At 39.4% G+C, this 23,897-nt stretch overlaps 1 protein-coding gene across 4 annotated transcripts in view; it reads right to left on the bottom strand.

Moving 5' to 3' along the window:
* The window catches only part of LOC134751053 (nucleolar protein 4), a 158,799-nt gene that overhangs the window by 813 nt on the left and 134,089 nt on the right, over window positions 1-23,897 (bottom strand). For 3 of the 4 annotated variants that reach the window (XM_063686391.1, XM_063686389.1, XM_063686390.1), the window contains 10 exons: window positions 8,261-8,312; window positions 7,936-8,010; window positions 4,792-4,919; window positions 3,600-3,770; window positions 2,635-2,883; window positions 1,969-2,115; window positions 1,146-1,381; window positions 587-667; window positions 325-398; window positions 101-193 (listed from right to left, as the gene is read on the bottom strand). In XM_063686391.1, coding sequence (XP_063542461.1) covers window positions 101-193; window positions 325-398; window positions 587-667; window positions 1,146-1,381; window positions 1,969-2,115; window positions 2,635-2,883; window positions 3,600-3,770; window positions 4,792-4,919; window positions 7,936-8,010; window positions 8,261-8,312 — 1,306 coding nt within the window. The remainder of the gene's footprint in view (window positions 1-100; window positions 194-324; window positions 399-586; window positions 668-1,145; window positions 1,382-1,968; window positions 2,116-2,634; window positions 2,884-3,599; window positions 3,771-4,791; window positions 4,920-7,935; window positions 8,011-8,260; window positions 8,313-23,897) is intronic. The other variant, XM_063686392.1, reaches the window with a different exon arrangement.

Genomic DNA, 23,897 nt, shown 5'->3' with positions numbered 1-23,897 from the left:
AATATTTATTCATCTATTGCTTACATTCCCTCTTCAAAAATGTGTGATCGAACAAACGAACTGATTAAGTAATAGACAGTATAATAGCAATATAACTCACCGGATAGATTAGTGGGGAAGGAATGTGTGTGCGCCGCCATAGCGGACAGCAGTGCGCTTTGGTACGCCGCCATCGCCGCGTTCACGCCTACACCTGCAAATAAATAAAAATGTAGGTGTCACTTGAATCTATTTTAGCGGATATTGAAAGGTCCGTTTTTATAGTTGTTCATAAATAACTTGTAAACGGTGGCCGTTTTCGTAAGTAACTCGTAAGCTGCTTACCTGATGGAGGCAATGCTGATAACGAGGACAACAGGGCGCTGCTCGACAAAGCTGTGGCCGGATTTGTGTTGGTGCTGAAAATTAACAGTAACTTTTGTAAATATAAGGTCGCTGTTAAAAACAGTCTATTGTTAACAGGAAGATGATGATCATAATGGCCGAAATAATAGAGACATTGCTAGATCGATTTTTCGCCCCCAAAAAATACAGCAAATTTCAAGATTAATAGTACAAAGTAGAAATAAATGGATATAGCTATTACCTCTGGCGCCCAAAAGTCTGCGGTGTCCCGAAAGTGGACGGGAAAGAAGGTCTGAACAGCGGTGCCGGAGACGAAGCGGGGCTGGAAAAAATATCATCGCTTAGATACTTCACATAGTTTAATATTGTTTTTTGTTACAACAAAGTGAAATCGGGCAGAGATTTCTACCTACTATAGACTGCGTAGGAAATAATGGTTCCATATGAAACTACAGTAATTAGGTACGTATATTAGGGTCTTCGGTAATTTTGATCATAAGTCTTTGAAACTTTGGATATTCCGTAGTCATTTTGTGAGGATTGATAGGTATACTATGTATATTGGTAAGGTATTAGGACAATTAATACGGTACGACAGCTGCTTGTTAAACAAAGGTAGTATTTAAAAGACGAGATGCAGAGGAAAGCCTAGAATTACATTTCTCAGCCAAGTGAAAAAGAATACGTTGGTGGGGAAATCAAAAAACTGGCTCATGAAAGAAAGTATTGGCGATTACTCCACCGACACGAGCAGAGCCCTTTTATTATCTGTTTTATTATGAATATAAAAGACAACTCACCTAGCAGTCTTACTGCCAGCATTCCCATTAGCGTTGTCCAGCTTGAGACTGTTGTTATTCAGCAGCGGGTTCTCGAGCGTAGGGCTGATGGAGGGTCTCGTGGTGTCGGCGGCGGCCTTGCTGTGCGAGGAGGACGTGGTGTTGGAGGTGGATGTGGCAGGCGCGGAGGACGGGTTGATGCTGTACATGCTCAGGAACGAGGATGCCACGGCTGATGTTGCTGTCGTGTCTACGGCCTGGGAATTAACGCACGTTATTCCTGTGATATCATGTAGGTACTGATGTTCAAGAAGCAATACAAGACTACAGAAGGTAGAAAGAATTTTAGCTCAAGAACCACATGTTTAAATTCTGTTGTTCCAACTACCTAATCTCCGAGAAAAATTATTTTGACCCAGCTAAAAATTCGGTTGTTATAATATGAGATAATATTCTGGTAGAAAACGAAAGGATAAAGATAATTTAACTGTAATTTAAATCTTCTCGAGGCAGAGGTGTAGGGTTAGAGCCGGCGTATCTTTATTTGACGTTCATAAGCGCATTGTAATATGCCTACTTGAATAATAAACTATCTTTATCTTATTGCTTCCTTTCCAGCTTTCTTCTGCGAACAGAAGTGAAATTAATTTCTAGTAGGTATATCTATTCTCATTCCCACCTACAATTTGTATTTTTTTCAAATCGAGATTGAAATACAAGCCTGAATTAGTTATGAATCGTTTGTCTTTATCTGTAATTTTGACCTATGTATTTCTAAGGGATAAAATATAATGTGACTAAATCAGGCTCGTAAAGTTTTATGAATAAGGGGGTAAGTATTTACCATCGGCGTGGGCACAGTGGGCATGGGCTGGCTGACGGGGTCGAGGCCGAGCCGCATGCGCTTGGCGTTGAGGCTCTCGTTCTCGCACGCCTGCGCCAGGATATGCTCGGCCTGCACCGACGTCAGGTGCGCAGGCGTCGGCCGCACCTGCAACAACCGACAGCATTCGCGAATTGGTTTCTACAGCTTGAATCAGGCGTCAATAGTAGCGTCAAAAGTGACTACCTTTTTTTTAACTCTAACGGACTGGATTTAAAAAAGATCCACGATACGAGCCTCCTTGCCACTTCATACCTAGTCCTAAAAAGTCTCAATAAGAAAAAAATACAAAAAGACGTTGTTAAAGGGTGGTCATTTTTGCCTAACAGATCTGTGTGTCTCTTCAAAGGCTTCAGTAAATATCATTAGAGAGGTCTGTGTATATTAGTAAAACTTTTTGAGGGTGGCTGATGGTTTTGAACTTGTTTCATTCGTTACTGCTGACTTGCTCGTGGTGACTTTCATAAATAACGCCAACTTGTAAAGTAGAATTGCTGTTCTCCACCTATTTTATAATAAAAACTTGATATGTGAACTAACATGCACCTCTACCTTTCACTCAGATACCCATTATAATCGCTAAAAAATACTACAAAGGTTATCAGAAATCCGAGATCGAACCCTCACCGCAGTGTCCCAAGCGTTGGTGGTCCCCGTGGCATTGCCTCCGTTGCCCGTGGTCGGCCCTTCGCCGCGCACCTTCTTGTTGCGCCGGCAACTCTTCAGGTACGTCCGGATGCGCTTTCGGGCGCGCTCGGCAAACTCCGGAAACTGTCGGGTGCACGAGTCGATGATGGCCTGGATCTTCTCTTTCGGCTGCTTTGAGATGGGAACTATCCTGTCCAAGTTTTCGTCGACGAAGAGGCGGACGAACATCTGTAACGAAAAATGTTCTTGTGTTAAACAAGATAGGAATAGATATGACCGAGAATCGAAATTAAACTATCGGGCAGTGCACGGAGTACAGCCTCCGCGGACACTCGTACCTGAGGAAGGACTCCCGACGAATCCGAAACATGCAACGCAACTAGTGAGTGAAACCGTAGGGATCTAAATATTTTGAATAGATATGACCCGTCAAAGAATATAATATAACCGTACTAATTAAATAATCATTTGAATAAGGCTTTTAAAAAGGTTCTCAAAAAGAACATTTAGTTACATACTTACTCAAAATATTTATGGAGTTTTTGCTGTGAATGCATAATACGCTGTTGGGTGATGTTGGACATTCTGAGTATAATATGTTTTGAAAAGATGTGTCCCGCCGAGTTTGTTGCCGGTCCCATATTGGGATACCTTCCTACAATTTAGGGGGTAATTAAATCTTCTCGGGTCCGAGGTGTAGGGTTGGAGCCGGCGTAGCTTTATCGCGTATATATATATTCAAAATTATGCACTTTATTATTATGGGAGTATGAGTGAGTAAGCATTATTTTGATCACCTCATAGGCTTCGCTACATAAGAGAAAATAAGGTACCACTTATTGCTATATGTACAGAAAGGTTACATACCTAATGGGAATATTCGTGGAATTTGAATGTATATAGCGACTCTTACACTAAAACGCACTACATTAAAAGCGACTTACATTAAAAGCTTTAAGCCGCTCCGGGTCATGGTGCTGTGGGTCGACGCGGTCGTCGCTGTCATCGTCGGATGCGCCGCCGTCGTCGTCATCCTTCGTGCGGTCCGACGATGACGTCTCGTCGTGCGTGGACGCGGGCTCCACCGGCGTCGCTGAACCCACGTGGATGGGACTCTGAAACGGTAGGTTTCTGATGGTTTATGTGGCTTAAGACAGAATTGTTTAATTTCTTGATTCATATTTTCCTGAAAAGATTTTTTTATAATCCTTTGCACCACACTTCTACTACAAGATATTCTGAAAATTCACTTAGGTACAATCGCCATCAGATATATCGGAGCGGCCAAGGTGCTCACAAATATCTGAACACGCGTGCGTGTTCTGATAATTTTGAGCACCTCGACAGTTCCGATGTATCTGATGGCGAAACAGAAAACTGCAGCTGAACTCTACTTCTTAGCCTAGGTACTTCTATAAGTAAGGTATGGTGAGTAAGATCACTCAATACGCTAAAAACGCAGTATTGTTGGCGTGATACTCGTAGCTAATCGTTATAAACATTTGAATTACTAATTTTAAATTTTAATAATTTATAAGCCCCCTTAATTACAGTGTCGTAAAGCATAGACATAGTATATACAAGTAGTTATAGACGCGCCACCGAGCGACCGGGGGTAAGAGAAAGAATATTCATATAAAATTTAGGCAGCATAGGATTTTTTTATCTTTCACTCTTATAAATTTCGATATTTCGCCATCGCCTCCTAACTATGATGCCACCTGGTCGGTGATAAGGACAAAGCATGGCACTATTTTCTCTTTCCTCTTATAGGAATCGCAATAAGACTATCTTTCTTTATCAAAGAGTGTCAGGCCCTTGGTCGTAAAGTCATAATGATCTTGCCATCATAGTGTTATAATCACTACACCTTATAAAGCAAAGTCCCCCGCCGCGTCTGTGTGTATGTCTGTTCGTTCGCGATAAACTCAAAAACTACTGAACGGATTTTCATGCGGTTTTCACCTATCAATAGAGTGATTCTTGAGGAAGGTTAGGTGTATAATTTGTTAAGATTTTGTGTAACCCGTGCAAAGCCGAGGCGGGTCGCTAGAGACAAGCAACGTTCAAGCGCTCATTAATAATAAAACCTAATAATAACATAAGTATGAAACGCTGCTCAACCTTAAAACTCACCGAATGGCCAGTGGCCAGGGGCGTGGGCGGCTTAGGCGGCTTGCTGCCGAGGCCCAACGCGCTGTGGTACGAGGCCCAAAGGTCCGCCATGCTGTCGGCCCCGCTCTCGGTGATGTCGCCGTTGCGGCCTGCAAGCATCGACAGGGAATGGTAAGTCGATGAACAAATTAAACGTTTTAATGCTTTGAACCAACTACTGTTTTTAAACTGACTACAGGAAGCAGTCTATTTGGGTTAAAAACTTTTTTGTATGAGTTAAGAACTAGGAGGATATAACCAACGGAGCCGCCTTATCTGTAATTTGCTGTAAAAAAAGTCTGCCAATTTTTGCGGGGGAGGGGAACGTCAAATGTATACGTAACGTAAAAATAGCCATGTCAGATAAACGTCAGTCCATACATTGTGTATGGCCATTGGCTGACTATTATTGACAGAGGGGAACGCCTGTTAATGGCTACTCCGTTTGGTTATATCCTTCTAGGTTAAGAATGACTCACGCTGAACGGACCGGGCCCGGGACGAGGCTTCCGACACTTCTTTTTCTATGACAGGTGATCGGTGATTACGTGATGCTTTCTATAGAAAACTGAAGTGACGGCCCAGGCCGGGACGGTGGTAGCATGAGTCATCCTTTAAGGTTATGCTACTTTCTTGTGGATATCATCAAATAAACTGACTTTAAAGCCTTATTTTCGCATGTAAAAATCTCTACTTCTCTAAATGGTAAACTTTTCAAAGTTTGTAGAAAAGACACCGGTTTTCCGAACGTTTGTGACAATTTACATTACATTTACAAATTAGCATTGAAACTATTGATCCTATTTTGACTAATAACGTAGCAAATTATATACGTTTTTATAGCCCTGTAGCTAAATATAAGCTACATTTATTTTATTTTTTTATTTTATTTATATTTTTAACCAACTTTCTAAAAATAATCAATACGTACAAGTCAGACATATGAAAAGCTACGCAACCACGAATTTTATTCGTATAGAACCATCTCCCTTTTAAAAGTGGTTTAGAATGTAGCGTAGGTATACTAGGTATATCACCAGAACCATAAAAAACCTCGATTGATCCCTTATTCATAAAAACCTACTTAGTAGTTTCAACACTCACCTACTCACACACATACACTGACTGCCAACTCTTTTTTGCCGCCTCCTTGCATATTTGAGCAATATTCGACTAATAAAATACCATAATAATTTAACAATTGAGATTGAAGATATGTCATACGTTAGAACCCATAATGTCGGTATAGGCTGTCCCAAAGTAATAAATATAGTCAAACAAAAATACAAAACACTTGAAAAACAAATTCTTCGGTCAAGTTTAACTCCCAGTGAATCCTTAACAGGTCGGCAACGCGCATATATAGCATCTCTATAGTTATAATTTATAAGTATTCATTCAGTCAATTTGTGTAAGAATGTCGCTATAATATTTATTTATTATAATATTTATTGCTTGCTTATCACCATCGTGGTATAAAAATAACTTAGGGTTAATACTCAACAACTGCATCACGACAGGTGCTAGACGAACCAACATCTTTCTGGGCTCCTACGAGATATATCTTTTACGCATCCCGAAATCAATTGACTCTTGAAATGAGCTCAGAATCAAAACAAAACATTTACACAAATGTAAACAGTATACTATGGTTTAATAGTCAGGATGATCACAAAGGGGAGAAGATTGACAAAATTACGGTGTAATGCGGACATTTAAGGTAGTTGTGGGGTATAGGATATTGGCCTCATCAACAGTTCATTGCAATATCTTCTTAAGTGAGACCTGTTGCAAAGACACACACACTCTCGATGTAGGTATTCATATTTTCTAAGTATTTTACCACATTTTCTAGTGTCTGCTTATCACACGAATGTATGCTATATGAGACATTGTTTAAATATGATTTGAAAAGACTTTCATTTGCATGATATAAAACAAATGTAAGAACGTAACAAGTTATAGTTTTACCAATTTAATAACTTTATTTCAATTTGATTTCAGCGGATTCCGAGAGCTCTGCTCCTATTGCAGAGCTCCTTAAATATCTTAAATAATAAGATCTGCTGGCTCTTACGATTTAAATTAAATATACCTTCGCCGAATTTTTATGTGACTGTTGTCAAATAAGTGAAATAGAAAATGTTTGAAAATTTTTAGTGCCAATACGTGAATATTTGAGTATTGTGTTTACTTCAAAAACACTACTTGAAAATTTTTACCAAACTTTTTCAAGTGGACAAACATGCAACCCTTTTGTGCTTAATGGAATATAATATTTTACTTGGTCAATAAATGATAAAAGAATATTACTATCTTCTCAAAAAACGTGATAACTTATCCACGAGATACAATAAATTCCGATATCGGATGACCAGACAAAGCTTGGAGAATTAATTCTAAATCCAGGTTTGCAACATTTAACCCACGAGGGGCACAGTAAACAGAGCGTAGGTCGCCGGGTTAAGCATCGCTTTATAAATAAATATCAACCTTATTTACACTGGAGAATGGATTGAGAAATTTATGAACAGTAATTCGTCAGACGGCAAAAAGTTTAGCCGCAAACGGCATTTCGATCCGCTCCTCCAGCTGATAGACTTCGCACGAACATAAATATTTATAAGCCCCTCAGGTCTTAGTTATTTGAGCAAGCAACCCTTGGAACGTACCATAATTTTACCATGAGCAATATTCAGTATGCACGGCCAGTTACCAAGACGGTAGAAATTAATGAGGTTGTACAGAACGCACTCGCCGGGGACCGGTGCATCCGACTTAAATGTCAACCCGAACGAGCCTCGTGCCTATAAATAATTTGAGAAGGTGCCTGCGCCGCCTGCGCCCCTACACCCTCGGACACTCAATATGGCTTCGGCAATAAAAATAGCCAACGGGCGTTCCGTGGATCGCATTTTGCCGAGGAAATTATGCAAGTAGCCGGCTAATACTCCGATGGTATGACAAATAAACGTGCTCGTTAGACATCAATTTTTTACGCCGACTTCGGTAAGGTATAACAATGTTCGCCGTTAACGAGAAAAGCACAATTACCTGCGCATTAGATGATGACTAATATAGCGAAGCAGTTTTTTTAAGCTCACACGAATAGTGAAATAGCTTTACCTTGTGTCTGGCTGTGGTAATTCCATGCTAGCAACATCATTTTCAACTTCTCTGCGTCTTTCGCGTAGGCCTGACCTGCACCAGATCACATATTCTAATCAATTTCAACGTCCAAATTTAGAAATTTCGAATGGTAACATTTCAAAAGTTAAAGCCAATTGTTTTCGGCTGGTATATTAGCGCATTTTGAATTGTTAATCAATTTATTATTGCTTATGGTTTAATGCGTAAAATACCACCATTAAGTTGATTTGATGCAAGTGGCTGAAAAGGTGTGTACCTAAGTATAGGCAAGTAGAACATTGCAAATTAAGATAATACTTACTTGAGAAGTTATCATCATCGTTCATATCAACCGGTTCTGGTGTTAAATTATCCTGAAACAACCGAAATAATCAGAATTAATATTTCATCTTAAATAATCAATTAGGTAGTCATAGATCATTACTATTAAATGAAAAATTAAAATTAAAAAATCCCCTATGCACAAAAACGCATTATTTTGGAAAAGAGCTGATACTTATTTTTTCAAACTGCTGGATCGATTTTAATCAAATTTAGCTATAATAGTTCGTTTTTTTAGCATTAGAAAAAAGGTTAACAATCTTGACGTCTTTTTTATTGAAAAACGCTTTTAAAAAGTTACTTTATATTACATATCAAAGTAAAAGAATGTAAATCATTGTACCTACATGATTTATAATTGTAACATATTAGCTGTGACTTATTTTTCAAAAGTTATTTTTAATAAAAAGACACGTCAAGATCACTTACCTTCTTCCTAATGGTAAAAAACGAACTAAAAGAACCACCGCAAAGAACCTCGTCCCTCCGTTTGAGAGCTACGATGCCACCAACAGACAGACAGACATTGGCGTCACACTTATAGGTCGCATAAAGAGGGGTTAAAAATCATGAGAAATATTTTTAAATTATCCACTGGCCGTTGAAATAAGGCATTCAGTTGTTAGCTTGTTACTACATATTTTAAAGGTCTCAAGTATTAACTAGCGTCCGGCGTAATAACAGTAGGTAGGTAGATCATGGCATCATAGGATCGTAAGGATAAATAATTAATAAATTAGCGAAACCGTCGGCAGTGACCAGAGCAGGTCAACGTTCGGGTCCGCGGTCGACAAATCGATAGTGCTTCGAATGGACAAGCCACTAAGCATAGCTTCGGCAATCGGCACCATCACGTATGCTGATACGCTGATACCTGGCGTACCGTAGCTGGCCCGGTGTTTCGTAAAAATAACGGGATATAGAGAGAGAGATTAAGAATGAAGATATAATTTTTTTTTTTTTTTTTTTTTTAACTAACTAGAAATTTATTTACATACAAGATATATACAGTGCTACTAAATTGAGATTGCGGGCTTTGAGGACGCCAAAAATGCTTTTAAAATTGCTTGCCCGGGAAAACAATTTCCAGACAACCCAAATTCACAAAGGAGTTGGGATAATGTTTACTGTGATTTAACTTACAATATTCTCCTAAATAACTGTACAGGTCCAGACCGCGCGAGGCTTTTGGCGGTCGGAGCCCGGGAAGCGGGTTACTGGCTACATGCCCATCCTTCGCCTAATACTGGTACTTTCTTGGATCCGGCCTCCCTTAGACTGGCGACTGGTTTGCGACTCGGGGTTTCGGTGTGTACGCCACACATATGCTCTTGTGGCACGGACGTGGACCGACTGGGACACCATGGATTATCTTGTCAAAAAAGTGCCGGCCGTTTTTCAAGACATGCGTCGCTTAATGACATAATCCGTCGGTCTCTTGCCACCATCAATGTACCCGCTCTTCTTGAGCCGACTGGTATTATCAGAGATGATGGCAAGAGGCCCGATGGGATGTCCTTGGTTCCTTGGAGCTTGGGACGGATGTTGGTGTGGGATGCTACCTGCGTAGACACACTGGCACCGTCCCACCTCCAACGGACTAATGTAAAAGCGGGCGGAGCGGCGGAAAGCGCCGAAATTTTAAAACGTAATAAATATAAGAGCCTCGGTAGAGAGTATCATTTCGTTCCATTTGGAGTTGAAACTCTAGGTCCATGGGGTCCCAGCGCACATAAGTTGTTTGCAGAAATCGCGAAGCGTCTGGTTGACGTAACTGGTGACCGAAGAGCTGGCGGCTTTCTCGCACAACGTATCAGCATTGCGATACAGCGGGGAAATGCCGCCAGCATCCTTGGTACAATGCCTCAAGGGCCTATTTTAGATTTAAGCTAGTTATTAATTTCGTTTACGTAGTAGCACTGTATATATCTTGTAGATATAATTAATGTTTATTTCAGGAACTAAACCAACATGGAACTGAGACGGTATACTTCTGTTTTCAGTTTGTTTGTGTACGGATCTACGGACACTAACACAAATAAATGTTCCCAATTTACTCCAAAGTGCATAAACCGATTTAATAGCGGTTTTATTTAAAGGGTTTAAATTACTACAGTTCTTAAATAGGTTTTAACTTTCCGCACAGGGCGCTATCCTTTGGTCCTTTAAATTTTAATTATACTAATCGGATCTAGGGCTTAATTTAAGGCAGCTCCACTTTTAACTTATGATTTTTAAGTAATTATACCTAAGTCACATTTTTAATTAAAGCCCGACGACTATTAAATCAAAGCGTTTCAATGTAAAGGGCGTCCAGATTGACCGCGTGACATTGTGGAAATGGGCGAGCGAAATCCCTCTAGATGATATGCACACACACGCACAACATCGGTTTTGTGTGCGGGGGCGCTAAAATGTTACTTAGCTTAATATTTTTACTACTGTACTAATAATTTGTAGGGCTAGTTTTTGTTAATTCTTAAAGGTTTAAGCCCTGAAGAATCCAGGCTTTTGTGTAAATAGTTAGTAAACTTATTTAACATCAGAACATCACGTAGAAATTGCGTACTTTAAAATTATGCGTGTTAGATTAGAATTAGAATTTAGTAAATCAAGATTAAGTAGGTTTGACTTACTATTCTTATTTTCATAAAGTCATTTAAGAAATCCGTTGTATTTACGGAGGGAGAGAATAGATTAGTTTCTAAGATAACTAAAATTTCAACAAAAACAAGTTTGCAAGTATTTTTAACACATTTAAATATATTGGGTTTGAGAACACCGAGATAGGAAGAACTAATTAATTTGCATTTTAATTTAGTTAAGTGGTAGAATAGTTGTACAGTATGACTATCTAACGAAACTGAACAAGTTACAAGAATAACTGAAAATTAAGAAGATTAGAAAAACAAGTGTGGCTGAACGAAGCGCCATCTTTGTGGCAGCCATTTCAGAACGCATAACTTACGAAAACATCCCAGATTTTCATTCAACAAGTGATGCCGATGCAGGGCATCAATGGACCGCGGCACAACCAACATTCAAGGTGCGTTAACTCGATTAACGATCGTTATTTCAAATTGAAATGTAAATTCTATAACTACTTTCTTTTGTTTGTATATTTGTCGGGTAGTTTTAATCACAATTTAGGTTCCTTGTGATTTAATTCAGATTGATAGAACTTTTATTCATGTTATTGTAATTGCTATTTTTTTCTTAACATTGTGAGATACGCTGTTTGAGCACAAAAGATATAGCTTATTGATAAACTCCTTAAAGTACACCTAACCTAATTACCTAGATGTTTGAGACCTGTAAGCGTGACTAAGTCAAAATCAATTAGCGAATGCATGTGTTGGCAGGGCTGCGTACTATACTTAAAGTACCAGGTGTACATAGTTAGGTGGGGTGACGAGCGATATCGACCGTCCACCGTCTTGAGGGCGGTGGCCAAGGACCGCATCTGCTATGCGGACACTAAATATCCGTTGACCCTTCCCGCCTATATGCTCCTAGTACTTATATGTTAGATGTGTTGAGAACATTGCAATTTACTCTGTAATTAATTGCACCTCAATGACAGATAAGGTGCAGTGGTGCGTGCGTTACATATGCGTTACATATACGCATACCATTATGTATAAGTGGTCATGGTATGCGTTTGAAAGGTCAGCATATATTACGGAGTAAGACTTGTCAAGGATGGATGGACAGTTTATTGATGGCTTCTTTATAATACCGCTCTCGTAACCCTGCCTTAACCCTCTCGTTGTTCTCTATGTTGTGCGTAAAGTAAACATTCTTTCAACTTTTTTATATACTTACTAGCGACCCGCCCCGGCTTCGCACGGGTGCAATGCAATACACAATGAATATACATATAAACCTTCCTCTTGAATCACTCTAAAAAAACCGCATCAAAATCCGTTGCATACTTTTAAAGATCTAAGCATACATAGGGACAGACAGACAGCAGGAAGCGACTTTGTTTTATATTTATGTAGTGCTAGTGAAGTTTGCTTAGACGGTGAATGAAATTTAAGTATCTAACAGGTAGGTAATCTTACATCAACATTATTTAATGAAGACGATCAGCCTGAATTTTATGTCGTTGTCAAAGTATTACTCAGTAAAACCTTGTAAGTGGTAAGTGTTGTAACCAATCTACAGTATGAGTATCAATACACCTAATACAGTAATCAAAATAAGTATAGTGAACTTCGCTTGTACTTATCCGTACATGTATTGGCACGAGCGAGACGCACGATAACTAAGTGACATCATTTAGATATCATTCTGATTTCAGTGTACGTTCGAATTGACCGGTAATTAATTGGACTCGGACTTAAGTCCCACTTTTGATTACCTCTTTTCAATTTGTACTGTAGAGTAGATTGCATGAAAGCTTTACCATAGAGTAACTTATATCTATCTTTGGCCTTACTAAGTAATACTTTGACTACGACTTAAAATTCAGGCTGATCGTCTTCATATAAATGATTAGAATTATAATGCATGGAGACGATGGAAAAATCATTAAGAATCAGCATTATAGCAATCATGAAACTTCAACGTAAAAGTGATTGCAAAAATAAAAATTATTGTAACGAGTGACGGGCATTGCGGTCATGCGAATCAAAGTTAAAATTAACAATTAATAGAAAAAAAACTAAAGCTAGGTGTATTATTTCCAGGCCGCGCGTTCGACGAATAAATCGTGGAATAACCTAGTTTTCGATACAAAATAACTGCAAAATTTCGGGAATCCGCCGTCTATGTGCTTCGGCCCTGGTATGTGCTGATACATGGCCTGGCTATGTACTGCGGTGCCACCCCCTCCCGCCGCGCCCCCCGTGTAGTGCCTCCCGCGAGCGCGACACTAGCGATCGCTAGGGTATCGACACTCGATAGTTGCGTAGTTTCGACACTCGATAGTTGCGTAGTTTCGACAAAGAATTAACTAAATTTGAAGATTTGTTAAATGCAACGGATCGCTTCTTTCTTCTTCGTAGTTCTAATAATAAACATACAGGATCAATCTAATACAAAAAAATGCACCAATATATGTCATGTTGTAAATGATGATCTATAAAAAACCGGCCAAGTGCGAGCCAGACTCGCGCACCATTACGCAAAAAACGACAAAAAGTCACGTATGTTGTAAGGGAGCCCCACTTAAATATTAATTTTATTCTGTTTTTAGTATTTGTTGTTATAGCGGCAACAGAAATATATCATCTGTGAAAATTTCAACTGTCCAGCTATCACGGTTCATGAGATACAGCCTGGTGACAGACACATAAGACAGCGGAGTCCCGTTGTTACCCTTTGGGTACGGAACCCTAAAAACATGTTGCAATTTCCTAAAAAAACCTACGAAAGGAAGCAAAAAAATACGAGCTAAACACGAAACTACGAAGAGCCCCATTTGTGTAAATGATGGTCCAAACCCAGACTGACAGAAATTAAGTTAGATTTTAAGACCAGCCTACAGAAAAACACAATGTGTCCTAACTTCGACAGGCCCTGTTTTCTGGTAAGTAATGTAGATGTTTCCACCTTAGTATATAGTATACAGTGTGAAAAAAATAATGGGCCGTGGAGGGAAAGTGCCTTAAAACCTTAAGTCTCTCTAATCTAATCTGTGAATGCAGTTTTGTTTCTTTTTAAAAATAAAAGAATGTCCCCTTTACGCTAACTTAAGGCTAACTTAAGGTTCTGAGATATTGGGTATTAATGGGCCCTGGAGGGACCAGGGCCCATAAATTTTTTCCACTCTGTATAATGTCACACATGACATTGAGTTTTCACCAAAACATAAATATGTATAAAGTGACTGCAAACGCAATTATTTCACTGCTAAAGAGGGATACAGGTATAATAGGTGCCTTGACGCTTTTCTGTGTAGCCAGGGTTGACTGGTAGAAAATGCCTATTAAGTCCGCCTGTTGTACTCTTTTTATGTGCCATAAAGTTTAAAATAATAATAATATAGGTACATAACCTACACCGTTCACGCCGTTTACTGATAACTAAAACTTGCAAAGCATAAGGCCCGCCAAAGTTCAAGAGTTCTGTTGTTGTTACTGAGTGGTTGTGGCTACAGGTGTGCAAATTTTAGACCATGTCCCGCAACTGAAACCTGTTCGGAGTATAAATCGAGACTTAATTTTAAGTAAAGGAACCCTCGTGCGGATACCGGAGGCCTTGGTCTCCTCTGTGTTGTAATCTTAGATACCAACTGACTTGATAAAACTAGCGGCTAAAGTTACTCTAGCCTCACAAGTTTCGGTAGCTTTTTAAGCAACTAATACTCAATAACTTTCACTAGATTTTCACGATACACATATCTAACATTCAATAAATACAATCAACAAATAAAAACAAAGGTAAACACAGCGTCAATCTACTCTAACTAATGACAATTAATCTTCTGGACAGTTACTTGTTCCATCTATCGTAATGAAAGCCGTTTAATATCAATTAGGTGCAAATCTTTTATCTCTGACAAGCGCAGAGTCGATATTCCATGTCAATCAGGTTTTATCGATACGCGCAATCATCGACAACGCGCTAGAGCACCAGCAATCAGGTGGCAGTCAGCGTATAATCATTAAATACCCACGCGGAGGGGCGCGATGACGCCCGCGGCGCCACCCCGCCCCGCCACCCTCGCCCAATTATGAAAACACGGACAAAATACATTTAAATTTGGAATGATTTTCGAACACTGAATAACGTTAATAGCATGGATGCAACGAATCGATCATCGATAATGAGCTGCGCTGCAGCGCCGCACCCCTAACACTATTATATACGTAGGTATGTAGCTACGCGAAGATGATGTGTATCGATTGTTATGCGTATTAACTCACTGATTCGAAATCAGCTAAGCATCTAATTAACCAATTATGGCAACTTGCTACGCCTAGATCGCTTTGAGAAAACTTTGCTAGACTTTACACACACTAGTTTCTGTTCATCTGTAAGCCAATGAGCTCAGCCAATTACATGACCTAGTAGCAAGAAAATAAGGCTCAAATATAGAAGTTGGAATGGCCGGAGTTCAAGCCAATATTTTCGCAAGCGGAGCACTAATAACGCTGCATGCTTTTTATTCGCCGTTTTAGAACGATTTCCCGTCTCGACCAGGCGCGGAGGCGAGTGGAAAGTCTTCGCGGTCTTTCAAAATAAACGCCTTCCTTTAGCATTCTGCTGGCTCGGTAGTTCCACTCGCGCCCCAGTATTTTTAAAGCGGACAGTGCCCCCCCGTGGCACTCGCGGGGTTCCCCCCTACACCCACGCCAACACAGTAATACCATAACGGGTGCGAGCTATGACGAGATTATCTACGTACACGCGTACCACTATTACCCATACAACAGTCGCTTATGTACCGGGAGTACATGGGCACATAAGCGATGACTTGTATACATAGCGACATCGACGTGCCTGCCCGGGCCGTCCGGCGTCGACGTGATGACGGTTACGTTAAATAAACTCGGACAAATTATTTTTTGTGGACAAGTCTTATAACTGAAACGGGCCAAGAATGAACGACCGAGAATAAGTATCTATATTTTCAGGCAATATTTTCTAAATCTCATGTTACTATAATAACTAAGTTATATTACGTTTAAAGTTGATCGGAATGCGAAGTAGTTAGAAAACAAGAAGCAGACCTTGACCGCGACAAACTTTCCTCGTCAAAACAACGATAAAATACTGACACTACTTTTGCAAAGTAGGTTGGGTTAAAATGAAACCCTTATGCTATACGTTCATCATCAGTATAATAGACAGCTTAATCAAAGCTTGTGATAATTTTTGGAAATAAAAAATTGTTACACAAATGAGATATTATGTAAAGATTTGCTCTTGTAGTAGCGGTGGGTAAGAAAAAACTTTAAAATCATCATATATAAAAGTCATCCTGCTTTACGGTATAAATGTACCGAAGAAACTGTTGTATTGTATGTAACGTAACAATTTTCCAAAGTTCAGGTATTCTATCTACACAACGTGTTTAATACGAATGCTCGTTTGGAAGCACTAAACTTGGAAAATCGCAGAAGGGTTTCAGCGAAATGAAACACTTTGTAAGTACAGTCACTAACAGACGAAGAGCTCAATAAAACCTACAAAAACTCTTGTTCCGCGAGCTACAGAGTTGGATATAGGTACTTAAAGTTAGTATCTCCTCTGTGCTACTAACAATACTAACTCTGCTAGTGAATCTGTGAATTTAAAGAATGGTACCACACACTAGCATGGCAATGTCTGTAATATACCAAACTGTTTTGCATTTAGTAATTAATTATTATTATGTTAGACAAAAAATTAAACCGACTATCGTTTAAAATGTTGAAGCGGGTGGCCGAGTGCAATAGATTTGTCGTCCGACTTTGAATCCGAAGGTCGCGGGTTCAAATTCTGGCACGTAATAAGTTTTTCGGAACATCATTTTATATTTACCACTAGCTTTTTGGTAAAACAAAAACATCATCTGTGAAGAAATTCAATAGTGTATGTTAAGTCCCCAACAATTGGGTCAGCGTGGGGACTGTAGCCCAAGCCCTCTCACGCATGAGAGGAAGCCTGTGCTGAGCAGTTGGACGTGGGTATAGGGTATAGGCTGAGTTAATTATATATTTAGTGGCCATAAAGCGTATGTTATGGCCAAAATGGTAAACGCGACTTAAATTAAAAACCTGAACCTGACAACGAAAAGTAAAGGATTATATGAGTCACCTTTACAATTTTCACATCGCCGATGTTTACATAAACTTATTTTCATCATGCTAAAATGAATATTGTTAAAGTACAGGAAAAAATATAAATAATGTTCGGTTATTTCTTTTTACGTAAGGAATGAAAAGCCATACCCATTCACTCATTCAGCATTAATCCAGCCACAATAGAAAGCCGTGTAAACAATATTTCAATCATCTAACAACTTAAAAGTGTTAAATAATACACTGAGGATTAATATTGGCTATAACTCCATGTACACGTACCTGTGTAGTAGAATTAACACACTTTATAGCAAATATGAACAACATATTGCATCTATCTATGTAACCTCAAAGATATGATGATAATTATAATCGAGCTTACGTCGCGGGCTGATCGATCTGCGTCTTGCGAAGGGTGCATCGCCTCATGCCTAAGCTACGCCTAACTTGAACACCTATACCTACCTACCTATCGCCTATGTGCGGAGTTGGTGGTGGGGGTATTACAAGCGACGCCAACGCACAACGTGGTGAAAATATAAACATTTGTGGGACCACATCTTCATACCATTTAACAGCTGCCAACTGTCAAATAAGCAATACGTCCCACACCCACACTAGGGCGGCGCCACAGTCATGCACGGAGCGAATACTTTATTTTCTTACGTGTGATTAAGGAACCGTTTAAGGCTAGGCACGTGTAGGTGTAACTGTTGTTAATTTTTTTTTTTGTAAAATTCTGAAATGAATGACGGTGACGCCGACGCAAAGAAGTGTGTTATAATTTTAACATAAATGTATCTGTGTCTGGTATGTATGTCTGCCAATATCATCTACCGATAGAGGACAAGATTATTAAACCCGTAGCCGACATTAAGGATATGACCAATGATTATCTCTTACAATTTTAACGTTTACTTCACTTTGGTTAAATGCCGCAGGTTGTAAAGTGTAAAACAATATTGAACCAAGCATACCGCCTGGCGGGATCTAGCGTCGCCATGCCGACGGAACGGCCTCACGTGCTGCACTTGCAATATACTATCATGTTGTAATTTTCACACCCCAAGATTAAAAACAGATGTGTTTATAATATTGTCTTCGGTTACCGCGATAGTTACTCATGAAATAAAACTATGAAAACGGATTATATCGCGTATATTGAATTTATAATACATCCCGACGTTTCGAACTCTTTACAGCGTTCGTGGTCAACGGGTGACTGAGGAAAAATTACAAAATGCAAAAATACCCACATACTAAAATAATGAACAATCATAGACTACAAACTTTAAGGCTGGTTGTACATGCAAAATCGGTTCATAAGGCTAGTTATACACTATAATTATTTTTCAAGTAAAGATATATATATATACGCGATAAAAATAAACTATGCCGGCTCCAACCCTACACCACGGACCCGAGAAGATTTAATTCCCTCCTAAATTGTAGGAGGGTATCCCAATATGGGACCGGCAACAAACTCGGCGGGACACATCTTTTCAAAACATCAGAATGTCCAGCATCATCCAACACTACGGTCTCACAGTCTATGTCTCGCTTGCTCCTTTATCAGGTGGACTACAGGATCCCAAGCTGGTGGTAGAGAAAAGCCATCTTCCCTATTAAAGTTTGGATATTTCTTAATCTCAATGGCCTCGCGCAGCATTCTGGGTATGTAACGCTTCTCCTTGGCAAGAACCAGAGGCTTATCAAACTTGATTGAGTGATTGGCTTTATCCATGACATGCTCACAGACAGCAGACCTAGGTCGACGGTGCTTGACATCAGCTATGTGTTCCTTCACCCGAGTGGAAATGCTCCGTTTCGTCTGCCCGACATATGATAGGCCACACTCACAGTCCAGCCTGTACACTCCTGCAGTCTGTAGAGGGGTATTGCATTTTTTATTTTATTTTTTGCAGATGTGTTTATTTATTTCTGATTTTCTGATATATAATTTTAAAAGGTCGAAGTTTTGGTACTATAGTTGAGTACTTAAAACGTGTTTGTTGCAAGTTGCAACTATTGCTTTATCGGGTCGGTTTAATTGACTCCCGAATTGAATGACCTGTTAAAAACAAAATACTGCAGCACGTACGTCAGCAATAATCCTCGAGAGTTGTCTCTTCATATTATTACTATTATGTAGATCGAGCAGAGGGTTACATAACTGTATTTTGAAAGATTATTTTGTGAAGCAAATTGAATACAATTCCCCTGCTTGCTTACGGGTGCGAAACCGCGGCGTTACCGCATCGCAAAGTACCAGGGCGTGCGAATCGCGGAGGAGGCGAACCGTACTCCAAGATACTCGCATTTATGAAAGGGGAGAAGCGGGCGACCTCGAAAAACCAAACGGGGGTCGCATCTACGTCGAAAAGCATCGCGAATTTCACAAAGCGGCTTCCTATTCCTAGTTACAGGACAGGAGTACCGTTGGGGAGACGCGGTTTCGAGGCGCCTACGCCTACCCGTGTCTGTTCTTTGAAGTGTGATAAACCGTACGTACTATATATGGATACGGAGGAGTGCGTGCCGCTAGAATCGCAGCTCCCCTGATACTCTAGCCTGCCAAGATTTATAAGCGTGGCTGAAATTCGCAAGCAAACTCGCTTCGCCTGAAGTGCCGCTGTAACGTAATCGACAGCATTTTTGGGGTTCCGTATCTAAAGGGTAAAAACGGGACCCTATTACTAAGACTCCGCTGTCTGTGTCTGTCTGTCTGTCCGTCTGTCACCAGGCTGTATCTTATGAACCGTGATAGCTAGACAGTTGAAATTTTCAAAGATGATGTAATTCTGTTGCCGCTATAACAAGAAATACTAAAAACAGAATAAAATAAATATTTAAGTGAGGCTCCCATACAACAAACGTGATTTTTGTCGTTTTTTGCGTAATGGAACGGAACCCTTGGTACGCGAGTCAGACTCGCACTTGGTCGGTTTTTTTTGTTTCACCCCGCCTTTCGTTTTATCTCGATCTTTCTTGACGGCTTTACAAGCTGCATTACGTTGTTTTGTTTTTATAAAATTCTCCGGAAGGTTTCCCGGAGGCTTTGCTGCAGATGTACAAGACGGTTATTAACTTATTATTGTCATTATTGCCTCTAGAATACCTCGACATGTCTTGCTTGGTGCGGTTGCGTATGCTAAAAGGAACGTTGGAAGACGGATGCTGCGCTTTAAAGACTGTGTCAAGCGAGACATGTCAGCATTTGAAATCGACCACCATGCCTGGGAAACCTTAGCTGAGGACCGTGATGGATGGATGGAAGCCTGGTTTAATGCGTTAGATAGCAGGTGTCGCAGAAAGCAAACCGGGACTGGAACCTTAGGTTGCATGGGCTTTCTCTGCCAAAAATGTAGGAGGTCGCGCCGCTCACGCATCGGCCTCCATAGTCACCAAACCCGTTGTCTAAACAGCAATGCATAAATCGTCTGCAATAGACGCAAAGGCCTGTGATGAATGTCATTAATCAAACAAATATTACCTATAGAGTACCTACATCTACAGGTGTGCAACTTATTTCAATCACGAGCATACATCGGAGTTTTCGGTGCGGGGATGTTTGACGTTAGCCAAAGAGTAGGATGACTTAAAAAACAGAATGTAATCTAGCAGGGTTCTACCTAACGAATAATTAATTAATCAAGAGATTAAATTAAAAATAAAATTGTATCGAAGTGTGTATAAAATTCACAGAGAGATCGTTATTCATTAGGCATAAAATGATGTTTTCTCACACTAACCTATTTGTTTATCACTATTCTTACTCTAATCATTCCCGCACCAAAAACCCCGATGTATGATCACGAGGTGTTTTGTTTCGCATTTAAATTGATTCTACTTTATAACTTTAGAACGCAATTAATCATGTTTATTTTGTTGTAAGCTAAGAGTTCAACAATTATTTGCACGTCAATTGTATTTACAATAATAGTTTAGGTATATTCTAACCTAGATTAATGTGCGAACGTAAACACAACGTGATTAAGTGTCAAATTAATAAAATAATTCGCCCGTGTGCCGGCGACGCAAATGAGTTAGGCGCATTTAGTAAATTGGGCCAAATTGCCCACTCTGTCCACGCCCGCCGTAACTATACTTGTTTACAAATACTTTTAGCTTGAATAATTGGATGATGACCACTTTTTTAACTCAAGTCGCTCAATATACATGGTTTATGTATTTGGTTGTCTATTAAATAAATATACCTAGTATAGTATAGTCATAATACCCCTTGTATTAGCGTTGTTTTGCTATAGGTAAATATACTAATACTCGTAGTAATGAACTTGAGATGTTTTTAGCACACTTTATAATGATTTAATGAAGGCAATTGATGAATGTTTAAAATATAGCGTAAATAGAACTGTAGATATATCGTTATTATGTAAAAAGCTCAGGACGCTAATTCTCGTCCCAGAATATTCACAGGTGAATCGACATGAATTCATGTCTAGAAATCCTTAGCAAGTACGCTTGATCAAAGGATACACATATGATGTTTAACCTAAGGCAGTGGGTTGGGTATGTAATGGGAATAACAATCCAGCACACGCCGAGCACAGTCAATTTGACACACTTTGAATGTTAATTAGTACATTACAGTGTGGACCAAAAATATTGATCATCTACGTGTTTCACATATAAAATTCGATTAGTTATGAAATTGCCCGATTTATCTTACGTTTGTTTAATCACATCTCATTAGTTAAATTTACGTTACGCGGCGTTTAGACTGTGAATTTTCATAATACCTAATGATGATTATTTATGCAAAACTTTCGCCAGGCTTTAAGTCAGTACTTCGTTTCTGTCATGAATTACAAAGTCATGGTTATTAGTTTTGCATTACAGTGTAACTGAACTTTGAAAACTATCTCAAGGCAAATACCGTTATTCACCTACATAAATTTTACAAAAACCTGTTTTTCGTAGCGTTGAAAAATCCTTTGATCGTTTTACAGCAAATAAAACTAAATTGGACAAGATACGCGTCACGCACACCACGAGCATAACTAAGTGCCAAAAGCCTAGTGCCAAGAATGCATAAGTAACCCAGACTTCGAGTTAACCGCAGCTAACCTACCTACGAACTCTTAGATTAAGAAAAATTCTCGTGTCACCTACAAAAACCTTGGCAGCTAGCGGGCAAGGCTCCGTTAGTAATGCCAGCCCCCTGGGCCGTCTCCGTCTGGCTGCTCCAGTAATTACGCCTCCCCCACCCCCTAGCCCCCTACGGGGATAAGTAAAAACAATATTTTTACGCGCACCGACCAGGGCACCAAAAGTGACAGATATAAATTGGGGGTGAAAATGGAATTAGTGTGTGCTTCCTTGGTGTTGGTTCGTTATCAGACACTCGCCCGACTCTCCCATATTTATTGTAACTCGTAAGGGTGGGACATATTTTTTACGCGTTGCATTAGATAATATGTTATATCTGGATGTAGTCTTTACGTCTGGGGAATGATAAGCGGCGCTTACATCATGAGTGGGTGGACGGCTCACATTTTGTTTCTCGTGTCGGTTTACAGAAAGTTTTTGGGGAACACCTAATTATGCCGGCTTATATAAATACTTTCCGGACAGCATCAAGTAAGATAGACACGTGCAATAAGTTTTTAGACAGTAGGTAAGTAGAAAAATACTACTTGTGTCAATTTCTGGAAATGAATATGTTTGTTAAACATCAACATTTTCAGAAAGTAAATATACAGGGTGAGTTTGCATTTAAATATGTGGTCAATTCTGTCGAAAACATTTAATACACGTTGGCTTATTTTTCATAACATTTTCCTCCTAATAATTTCTGAAAACTAAAACCCCTTGAAATAAACTTCAATAAAATTAATAATGTTAACTAGTACAGAGATCCCGATCTCTTGCTGGAAGGTACTTTCATATGATTTGATTGCTTGACAAACATGCCACAGACGACCAAGCATTCGCAAGCTAATAGTTACTATGAGTAGTGTTAATGTAGGTATAAATAGCATTATATTTTCTTCATATATATATTACTGTGTGTCATGAGTTATGAAGAACAGTTGAACTTTCAACCTGAACATAGCTTCAAGATCTAAATTGTTTCTAAATATCAATAAAGATTATCAATCGTGCATGATCGATTAAAACTTAAAATTCATGAATGTGCACGTTTAGTTTCAAACGAGTCTTGCACAGGGTACCAGGTGAACATGTGAACAATGTGGCTACCAGGAATGCAGCCGCGAGAGGCGCGCGTTGAATAATGTACACCGCACAGTCCGTCTCGGCGGACACCGCCGTCATATTGCTGATGCCTCGGTAAGCAAACTTAGAAAAACAAAGTGTAAAATGCACATAAATGCAAAGTGACCAGGATTCTCATTGTGGCTATTGTCGGGCTTATTTAAAAAAGCTCTGTGTACACCATTGTGAGGACTCCTATTCAGTAACCGACAGCGTCAAAGAATAATACATATTATTAATATGTTACATGTTAATATCATAAACGCCATTGCCTTAGAGACTTACAGGCGTATTTTGATTTTAATAGCAGGTTATGAATTAAATTAGATCCATAAATAATCCAGATCTAATTCATAATCTGTTACTAGAATCAAAATAAAGACGCCTGTTCTTTCTGCTACCTTTTCATAGCTTGCTGTATCCTATCCCTAAGAGCAACAATGATTGCTGAATCCCAGGCGAATATAAACAAATACATACATACTATCGAAGTTATTTTGTTCTATTTCTAAATTAACGCAACTATTTGTTTTGCTGACATACAAAACAACTAGATATTTATCACCATTCCCATAGGCACTTGACAGCTAGACAGATAAAGGCTTAGTTCTAGTCGTAATCTTGGTCTTGGGTTTTGTCCGA

The sequence above is a fragment of the Cydia strobilella genome, chromosome 21 (assembly GCF_947568885.1).
Source record: "Cydia strobilella chromosome 21, ilCydStro3.1, whole genome shotgun sequence".
NCBI classification, from domain to species: Eukaryota; Metazoa; Arthropoda; class Insecta; order Lepidoptera; family Tortricidae; genus Cydia; species Cydia strobilella.
Note: the sequence above shows the minus strand (reverse complement) of the source record. Positions and strands in the feature narration are given on the sequence as shown.